The sequence below is a fragment of the Ursus americanus genome, chromosome 12, assembly GCF_024610735.1.
Source record: "Ursus americanus isolate L20-20 chromosome 12, mUrsAme1.1.p, whole genome shotgun sequence".
Classification (NCBI taxonomy): Eukaryota; Metazoa; Chordata; class Mammalia; order Carnivora; family Ursidae; genus Ursus; species Ursus americanus.
The window spans coordinates 49,462,788-49,472,681 of NC_142138.1; the positions used below are offsets into that span (position 1 = coordinate 49,462,788).

General features: G+C 40.2%; 2 protein-coding genes across 4 annotated transcripts in view; one reads left to right on the top strand and one right to left on the bottom strand.

Moving 5' to 3' along the window:
- SNX7 (sorting nexin 7) overlaps positions 1–9,894 on the top strand; it is a 208,039-nt gene that overhangs the window by 188,842 nt on the left and 9,303 nt on the right. The window contains exon 11 of the transcript XR_015726359.1: positions 6,917–7,077. The gene's annotated coding sequence lies outside the window, so the exon portion shown is untranslated. The remainder of the gene's footprint in view (positions 1–6,916; positions 7,078–9,894) is intronic.
- Positions 1–9,894, bottom strand: part of PLPPR5 (phospholipid phosphatase related 5) — a 118,645-nt gene that overhangs the window by 4,346 nt on the left and 104,405 nt on the right. Inside the window, exon 6 of one of the 3 annotated variants that reach the window (XM_087866118.1) lies at positions 5,301–6,760. The exons of the other annotated variants lie outside the window; for them this stretch is intronic. Within the exon in view, the coding sequence (XP_087722244.1) occupies positions 6,626–6,760 (135 nt within the window). The 3' untranslated portion in view covers positions 5,301–6,625. Of the gene's footprint in view, positions 1–5,300; positions 6,761–9,894 lie in introns of those variants that run through there. 3 annotated transcript variants of the gene reach the window in all.

Sequence of the window (9,894 nt, forward strand, 5' to 3'; positions counted from 1 at the left end):
CTGGGCTTTTCACCATTGGGAGATTTTTGATTACTGATTCAATCTCCTTTCTAATGATTGGTCTGTTCAGATTTTCTGTTTCCCCCGATTCAGTCTCCGTAAGTTGGCAGACAGTTATTCACAGTAGCTCTTATAACTCTTTAAGTTTCTGTGGTATCCATTGTAATGTCTTCTTGATTTATAATTTTGTTGATTTGGGTCCTTTCTCTTTTTTCCTCCATTAGTTTAGCTAAGGGTTGTCAATTTTGTTTATCTTTTCAAAGAAACAACTCTTAATTTGGCTAATATTTTCTATTGTTTTTCCTGTTCTTTATTTTATTTATTTCTGCTCTAATCTTTATTATTTCCAATCTTCTGTAACTGTGGGCTCAGTTCATTCTTCCTTTTCTCCTTCTTTAAAGTGAGAGGTTGTTTATTTGGGATTTTTCTTGTCTCTTAATGTAAGGATTTATTGCTGTGAACTCCCCTCTAAGAACTGCTCTTGCTGCATCCCACAAGTACTGGTATATTTCATTTCCCTTTTCTTTTGTCTCAAGAAACTTTTTTACTCCTTCTTTGACTTCTTCTTTGATCCATTGGTTGTTCTGGGAAGTGTTGTTTAATTTCCATGTGTCCATGAATTCCAGTTTTCTTCTTGTTATTGATTCTGGTTATATGTATTTCTGGTTACATGCCATTGTGGTCAGAGAAGACACAAGGTATGACTTCAATCTTCTTGAATTTGCTAAGACTTGTTTTGTGGCCAAACATATAGTCTGTCCTAGAAAGTGTTCCGTGTGTGCTTGACAAGAGCGTGCAATTTGCCGTTGTCAGATAAAATGCTCTGCATATATCTGTTAGGTCCACTTGGTCTCTAGTATTACAATCTCCTGTTTCCTTATTGATTCTCTGTCTGGAAGACCTATCCATTGTTGAGAGTGGAGTATTAAAGTCCCCAACTATTATTGTATTGCTGTTTATTTCTACTTTTAGCTCTATTAGTTTTTGCTTTATATATTTAGGTGCTCCGATGTTGGGTGTATAAATACTTACAATTGTTGTATCTTATTGATGTATTTACCCCTTTATATTATATAATGATTTTTGTCCCTTTTTACCACTTATAGCTTAAAATCTATTTTGTCTGATGTAAGCAGAGCTACTTCTGCTCTTTTTAAATTACTGTTTGCTTGAAATGTTTTTTCCCACCCTTTCACTCTCAGTCTATGAGTGTCTTTAAGGCTAAAGTGAATCTCTTATAGGCAGCATCTATTTGGATCTATTTTTTTAAAAATCCACTCAGCCATTCTATGTCTTTTAATCGTAGAACTTAATCCGTTTATTTTTAAAGTAATTGTTGATAGGTAAAAACTTATTATTGCCATTTTGTTGTTTTTTTAATAGATCCATTGTTTCATGTTTTTTTTCTTGCTGTCATTTTTGTGTTTTGATGCCTTTTGGTACCAGTACACTTTAACTTCTTTATTGTGTTCCTTCGTGTAACTTCTACAGAATTTTCCCTTGTGGTTACCTTGAGGCACACATAAAATAGCTTAAATTTATAACTTATTTTAAACTGGTAACAACTTAACTTGAATAGAATTTATAAACTTTACACTTTTATTTTTCCTTTCCTTTACATTTTAGGTTACCGCTAATACAAGTTACATGTTTTATGTTTTGTAAAAACAGATTATTGTCATTATGGTTATTTTTACCATGTTCTTTTTTTAACTTTTAAACTAGGGTTTTAAGTGAATTATATACCACTATTACCATATTGCAGAATCTAACTATGACTTTATTTAATTATAATGTGTAGTTCACTAATCATCCTTAAGAGGGTTATTCTGAATTCTTTGACAGCTCCTAGATCTCTATTTCTTTAGATATTTATTGGAACTTTATTAGTTTCTGTTGGTGGTGCCATTTTTACCTGATTTTTTGTGATCCTTGATTCCTTATGTTGGTATCTGTGCATTTAAATAATTGGGCTCCTCTTGCAGACTTTACAGGTTTGCTTTGGCCGCGACAGCTCTTCACCAGTCAGCTCAGTTTGGGTTTCTCGGTGTGTCTGCTGGTGAAGTCCTTGGACAGGTGGAGCCTGCCATTCGTCCCTGGTGGGACAGGCTGAAGGCTGTACTCAGTGATGAGTTGGGTATGAATTAGGCTCCCTGCCTGGACACAGCAGGAGAAGTAGCTCTGTAGTTGGTAAAGCTCTATGTGTTGTCTTAACTCAAGCTGACCTGTACCCCAAGTTCCCTCACCTAACATGCCAGTGGCTTTGTTCTGCAGACTATCAGCTCTGCCTGCCTGCCTCTTGTCTCTCTAATGCTGCTGGGCTGCATAGCTTCCAGTTGTCTGTAGTCCTTCTGCTTGTGGCAAAAGACACTCTTTGGAGTGCCAAATGACCCTCTCAACAGCCCGTGAAGTTATGTCGCTGCTTCCTGGCCTGGACAGGAGGGGAAGAGGCACTGCAGGCCACTCTCAATTTCTCAAACCTGCTCTCTGCTTGGGAGGGACAGAGCTACCCTAAGTCTTAACTATGAATGAACCCCCCTGCCTGCGGAGAGCCCAGGAACGCTCCATGCCCAGCGTTGGCTTTCTGTCTGCTCCGCCTGCCCACCTCTCAAGCACCGCTGGGCCACACTGCTTACGGGGGTTGTCGCCAGCCCTTCTGGACTGAGGGGGCTGGAAGACACTCTCTATAGTAGGTGAGGCTGTGACTTAGCTCGTCACCTGGGTGTGGGGAAACCAGGCTCCGGGGCTGGCAAAACTCCTTGTTTGAGGGTCTGGATTAGGCAGATTCGCACGCTGCCGAGTTCCCTAGTCAGAGTGCACCCCAATGTGGTCGCGTGGATGAGTAAAACTGCTGGTTGGGATAACTAGTTGGTCATTGCAGGTATGAATTCGGTCTGCCAAGATCTTGTTGCAAGCCCCTCCCCGCTTCTCCATCAGTGATTGAGCCTGCCGATTTCCCTGCAATTTCCATGGTGTGAGATCAGGATAGGGACTCCTACAAACCACCTGCAATGCCGGCGGGAGCTGCTTGTCCTTTTCGGGTTCTCTTTGCTCACTGGAGGAACTGAAGGCTCGGGGGAGAGCTCTCCAGGTGGTGCTGTGCTGCCTTCAAAAGGGGCAACAGGGCCAACATGTCGCTGCCTCCCTTACGCTTGTAGTACAGTCTGTCTCGGTCTCTGTGGCACAGGGGGGTGCTTCAGCCTCACTCCTGTCTTCTGGGATTCTCTCAGTGGTGTCTTGTCTTCTGGGATTCTCTCAGTGGTGTCTTGTTCTTAAACAGTCTTAGTTGTTCTTCTTTTGGGGGGAGCAAAGTCAGGAGCAACCTGTGTTGTCATCATGGTGACATCACTCCAAACACTTCAGTTTTGAATTCATGAATCCAGACTACAGACCACAATCTCTGTTGTTAATTCAATCAGAGGATGCCTTACAGGGCTTTCTCCTCTTTCTCCTCTTCCTCCTCCTTCTCCTCCTCCTCCACCTCCTTTAAAGCAAAAAAGCTATGTACCAAAAAACCCTCTGGAAGGGCTGATATGTAAATGGAGTTAGACATGCAGCAGGCCAAATCATGGCCACTGAAATACCGCAGTGGAAAATTGATATGACATAATTAATAATGCTACATATAGGGTTATGTCAAGATGTAACATACTTGACAGCCCCAGCCCACAACAGCTGCCTTATAAAAGGATTTTACCATCAGATTACCTGCTTTAAGTGTTTTTCTTAGTAGTTTCTGTATTGACTCCTCATAAGTCAAAGACATCATGAATAGAATTTCATGTAATGAACGGACGCCATGAGATTTCTTCCACGTGTGTTGTTTTTTTCAAGTTAAAGTGTCTTAACTAGTTAAAACACCTACAAGATGTGTGTTAAGAAATGAAAACTCATTTTCACTGAATTTAGGCATATTAACCCAGAAGTAGAAGAACACCATTGACTAGTGCTACCGGCATTATTTTCCAGGCCTGACCCACTGAAACCTAGAGAAAAACAGTATCATAAGGAATCAGTAGTGAGCAGAACACACTGTCTTTTTCACTAACTACCAAGAACACTGTAGAAACTGTAATTTCTCACTTTAAAAACGCATGGTAAAAATGTGGGGAACTCGGCAACTCATCTCTGAGTTTTCTTGATTTTCTCTTGCAAAAGCACAAGCATGATTTTAGGACAAAAAAAGATTGTCAGAGTTTTATGATGTGCTTTGATAGAATAAAAGCCATCAGAACTGTGCAAACAGTACATCATAATTTTATTTCCAGTGGCCCCATAGGGACTTGAAACCTGTGGACTGAGAAAATACAACCCGATACACAGAGTTTCAGTACAAACCTGGCAGGAGCGTCATATCTCTGGACAGGACCTAGCACATAGTGGTTGCTGGAAAGATGTTAAGATATAAATTGAAGAGTAACCAGTCAGTGGCAGCGGTGAGTAGGGAAGGAGTGAAAAAGTGACAACAGATATAAAGGAAAGAAGACAAAAAGAGAGAAAATAGATGGTGTCCTGTAGGCCACTGACCTAAGTGTCAGTGTTCCCTTGACCTAGATAATCAAGTGTCCACATAGCTCATTAAATTTGCTGAAGATGAGCCTAAGTGAAGGAGACAACCGTCACCTTCGAAGGTGGAACTGAAATATTAAAAGACCTTCATAGAACAGGGAAAGTATCAGAAACAAATCACTAATAGTTGATGGAAAGCAGGACAGAAGCAGAGGAAAAGCGAGGAGACAAGTGCAAGTGGAAGAGAGTGACCAAGAATGTGCAATGACCGGAGGGCAACCTGCAAGTTATCATCTAACCCAGGAAAGAGGGTTGCTAATAATACACAGTGGACAACAGACTGAAATTGGGACTGTCCCGAACAGGGACATAAGGGCACTAGAAATAAGGCATTGGGTGTGTAACTCTAAGTGTGCTAGGAAATACTGGGGTCAGTCTGGGCGTTTAAAGTCATGTTTCGGTGGCCACTAGGGTTTCCTTTCATTACCCGTTGAGTCCAGACAATATTACCCTTTCCATTATGCCAAGTCATTACCAAGTTAAACCGCCGTTTCCAGATTGACTCCATTTTTAGATCCCAAGTCTCCCACTTTTTTCCAATTAGCACCCTTTTGGTTTCACATCACACTTAAGTTTTAGCTTCTGAGATGATTTTTTTTTCTATTTGACTGGAATTAGAACAATTCTGCTCGGGGCTTATCATTTAAGGTTGGCGTTAGCAGAGAGATTAAACAGATGAAAATAAAACATTAAAGTGACTGTACAAAGGGAAGAGAAAGTTAAGGGGAAATTTAATAATAGGTTTTAAGTACATGAAAGGAGTATACAGAGAGCACGGGGGCCATCTGTTCATTAATTTCACTGTCTAAGAGCAAATGAACCCACACCATACAATGAGGGAGATGGATTACTTATCTCAGGAAGATTTAAAAACTAAGATTAGTTCTCTTCTAGCATTGGGGTGATTTCCCCTGAAGGAATCTAGAGAAAAAACAAGGGTAATTATTTAAGGTTCTTACCATCCCTAAGACACTGATTCTATGTTATAAAAATTACATTATCAACATATGTAAATGCATAATTTGAAATATACAAATGACGTAATTCTTATGCAGGAAGTTATGGCAGTGCTCACTTCCCATCAGCATTTTTCTCAGTAATACAAAAAGCCAGCATTGTATTTATTATTTTCAGGTCACCTGTCTTGAGTAATGGACTTCTTATGAGGCAAACCAGGTAACAAGAGGTTTCTCTTTTTAATCTGGCTGAATACTTAATCTCCCAATACTAAATCCTATTAGTAGATAATACTGCAAACATGTAGTAAGCCAACTAAAAACTCATGCATAGAAGTTTAATTCAGAGTCACACAAAGAAAGTGGTCAGATAATTGATCAGTGCAATTACTGCTTTTTGCAACTACACATACAGAGGCTTATAGTAGAGATGGCAGAGCTCGAGCCCAAAGAGTTGAAGATTAAAATGTGCTACATCCATTAGAAAGTGTTCATTCAAGTCCACAGCAAATCAGGGTGCAAAATACTGAATCCAGTCCTTGAGTGCAGAAGGCCCATGGAAAAACGAGTACTTGTTTCTGAAAAGTAGTTTTGGATTCTTAAATTTGGTAAATTCTAATGTTTATATAGCATGTCCATTTTTGAAGCTCTAAGTTCTACATAGAAGTCTCTATTTTACTATTTATTCTATACTTCCCTTTGTAGAAATTGTACTGTTATTTTTAAAAATGTTATTTAAAACAAAACTATCATCAACTTACGACAATGCGGCAATGACTTGTCACCTGACAAGACATGCCACGCACCATGTCCCTTTAAAAAAAATACAAGGGAGATGCAAAAAGAGCACTTCAACTGGGAAAACAAAAAGGCCATTATTATTAAGGGCTATTTGGTTGAGGAATGACAAATTTCCGTTAAGTGAAAAATCAATAAAAAAATTTAAAAAACATTTGAAAGGTAAACTAATAACAGTAACAACAACGATCAAGCACTTAGAGTCTTGGGTGGACTAGAAACCTGCACAGAAGGACATTTTCTGTATTTGGCTTAGCTTCGCAGCCCAACTGCAACACCAGTGCGCTCTGGCGCTCATACGTTTATTGCCTTAATCGAAGACGTTCGCAGTGGCTTCTTCCCAGTATCCAGCTGAAGAGCCTTGCGAGACAGTCTTTAAAGGACCTTCCCTGTGAATTTTCTTCTTGACCATTCTCAATAGGTTGCGTTCGGGACACCTACAAAATGTGTTTGATTCATTATTTAAATGCTTATTTAATACGGACTTACTTGGACAAAGGACTAGTTTACTGAAAGTTCTCGATGCTGAGGTTAAATACTACTCCAGTTTCTCTCTTTCAAGGTGACTATGAACAGCTTTTGTGTTTTAATAGGAGGTTGCCAGCAATCAGCTGAGGTGTTTAACCGAAACATAAAAGGAGATCTGTGCCTACAGTGTCTTCAATTCAGTGATTTCTGTCTTTGGCTCTATTGGTAAGGAGGCTGTGGAGTACAGTGGACGCTGCTGCCGGTAGTATGAATGTCAGTATGGAAGGTGGGTTCCATAGCAACTGAAATGTTCACAAGCAGTTTAACGTTTCAGAGCCTCCGCTTTCTCATCTGTGAAATGGAAATAATAATATCTCTTGGCAATGGATTCTTATTTAGTGAGATTATATGCACCAAGGTCCTTGTCTCTAGTCAAACATCTATAATTGTCTATAAAGGTAGGGCAAGATAAAAAGTAAAAGAAAAAAGAGAAGGAAAAAGTACAAAGAGAAAGAAATCAATGTATGTACCTTATAACTGGTTGGAATTTCACAATGCTATTGTCTACGGTTCTAACATCCATACAAACTGTAAAACCAAATGTTTCTTGTAAGATTGGTGCAAACTCTTCTGGTGGCGAAACCCACCCTGAATTGCTGTGAGGTAATTTATCCTCTATATCGTGCTGCAGAAATATTCATCTTTGATTACAAAGCTCTGCCCAAGACCCTGCTTGTGTAACTGAATACATAGTATTTTCCCCTCAAATATGAAAGATTTTGAAGCCTGAAAAAGTCTAGCACCAAGTGTAGGATAAGGAACCCTCTAATAACGATTTGAAGCTGTAGACAGGCAGCCTACATTTTACCAGGGGAGGCTAGATGAAGGCCGTACTCCTAAATATCGGCCCTCTATATTTTGCTATTTGCTTCCTTTGTTTGTTCCTGTGTCCCTTGAGGAAGACAAACTGAGCAGGAGAGAGAAGGAGTCAAAGGAGTCAGGCTTGCAGTGTGTGCCCTAGGACCCTACATTGTCACATTCAGTGCTCCTCCTGGTAGGAGGTAGTTTCAGTGAGAGAGAAACAATGTTAGATCCGCCTGAGAAGAAATTACTAGAGAACTTCAAATTTAGGCTGTGAAACAGATTGAAAAATTCGTGTTCAACAATTTCATGTTTTAAGAACTTGGGGAGATGAAGACATAAACGCTGAAATGTGATAAACCCCAAATTTCTCTTGGGAAAGAAGATTGTTTTGAACCATGTCTTCCTTTACCGTGGTTCTCTGTTCAGTTCAGAGACTGACATTAGCTCAGGAATTTCTTTTTTGTGCTATTTGGAGACAGGGGCTAAAAGCTTCGTTGTGAGAGAATCGTAGGGCTCTAGAGAAAAGAGAACTCTCTCGGCGGCTTTCACTGATAAGCTAATTAAACCAGAGTGGGCCGGGCTTTTAAGGGAGCGTTAGCTATAGATCTTATGAAGTATTTCCAAGTCCCGAGGAGCCCCGGATTTAAGTCTTTCTACGTGGCTGTTTAGGAGCACAAGTTCTCAATCTTGGCTGCATGCTGGGGTCACCTGGGGGCTTTAAAAAAACACTGACACAACACCAGGGACTTGGATTTAATCGGTCTGAGGCCTGGCCTGGTCAATGGAAGTCTTAAAGGCTCTCCAGATGACTCTAACGTGTAGTCAATATTGAAAACTGTTTCGAAAGGTCTGCAGGCCCAGCTGGATGCAGGCCAACTGCTGGCTCCGTACCCACGTCCCCTGAGTGGCTAATACGCTACAGATCCTGAGGCCCAAGCTTGCCGAGGCCTCCTGGATCCGAGTCTCTGGGCGCGTATCCCAGAAATGCGCACTTGGTGCAAATGCTGTAAGCAACGGATTCCCTTGTACACCAATCTGAGAAGCACTGCCTAAAGGTGTAGTAAAGTGATTGGTTAGCAATGTAAACACTGTCAGGTATATAAAATAAAGTCTTTTTAAAAATGCTACCATTCCTCTGGTAAAAAGAGCACTGCCTTAGAAAGCAGTAATCCTGAACGACTCCTCCCAAAATAAAATCATTGTGTTCAAAAATTTCTGGGAATCACTGCACATTATATTCCTTGTTTAGAGCGTCACTGTGCATAACGGTGTTGACATCCACAGCAAAGACTCAGTTTTACTGGAACTCAAAGTTTCCCAGCACAACATGAAGCTCCGTGTGAGTCTAGTAATATTAATGGACTTGTGTACTTGGTGGGTATCCACGTTCTCTATCTGTGGTTCCTTAACCTCCCTAACTCTCATGACCTGTCCACCACGCTTGTAGCACACATTCACGACTACATTCCCAGACACCGACGACATCAGAAACGTAAAACCCCAATTTACCTCCCGTCCTACCTCCTACGTACTACAAAGTTTCTTTAACCATTTTTGAAATTTCCCAACCACTAATCTGTTCTGCTCCAGCCCCTCTTGCCCCTTCTCAATTCTATTTCTTTTACCCTCGTTCTGGACCTCACCTGAACACTCTTTAATGGCACCCCCAAGTCTCTCGCCTCTGTGCTCTTATCTCTGCTGCCACAAAATCTTCACGCAAGCTGCTTCCTCCATCTGGAACATTCTCTCTCCTCCTCCCTTGGCTAACGGTCCTTCAGATGTCCCTTCAGAGGCTGCTGCAAGCATTGCTAAGTTCGGGTAGGTCTCCCTTTATGCCCTCCCCCAGCATAACCATCACCATCCCGTTCCATATTGGCTTATGAGATTATTGATCTCCCCACTAGACTGTAAGCTCATGAACCCTGGGAAATGCACCATAGTGCTTCTTATTTGGTATTTGTTACATAGCTCATATATTACAAATCTAATTACAAATAAAATATATATACTATATATATTATGAAATATATATATAGTATATACATAGAGTGTATATATAAAAATAAAAATATATACTATATATAATATATGTATAATATATATATTACATATGTATAATATATATATTATACTATATATACTATATATAACAAATGATGATAAGAAAGGGAACTCTTCCATAAATTGTACCCAGGACTTGTGTTATACTGGTATTTTAATCTACCTAAGTAATTGGATT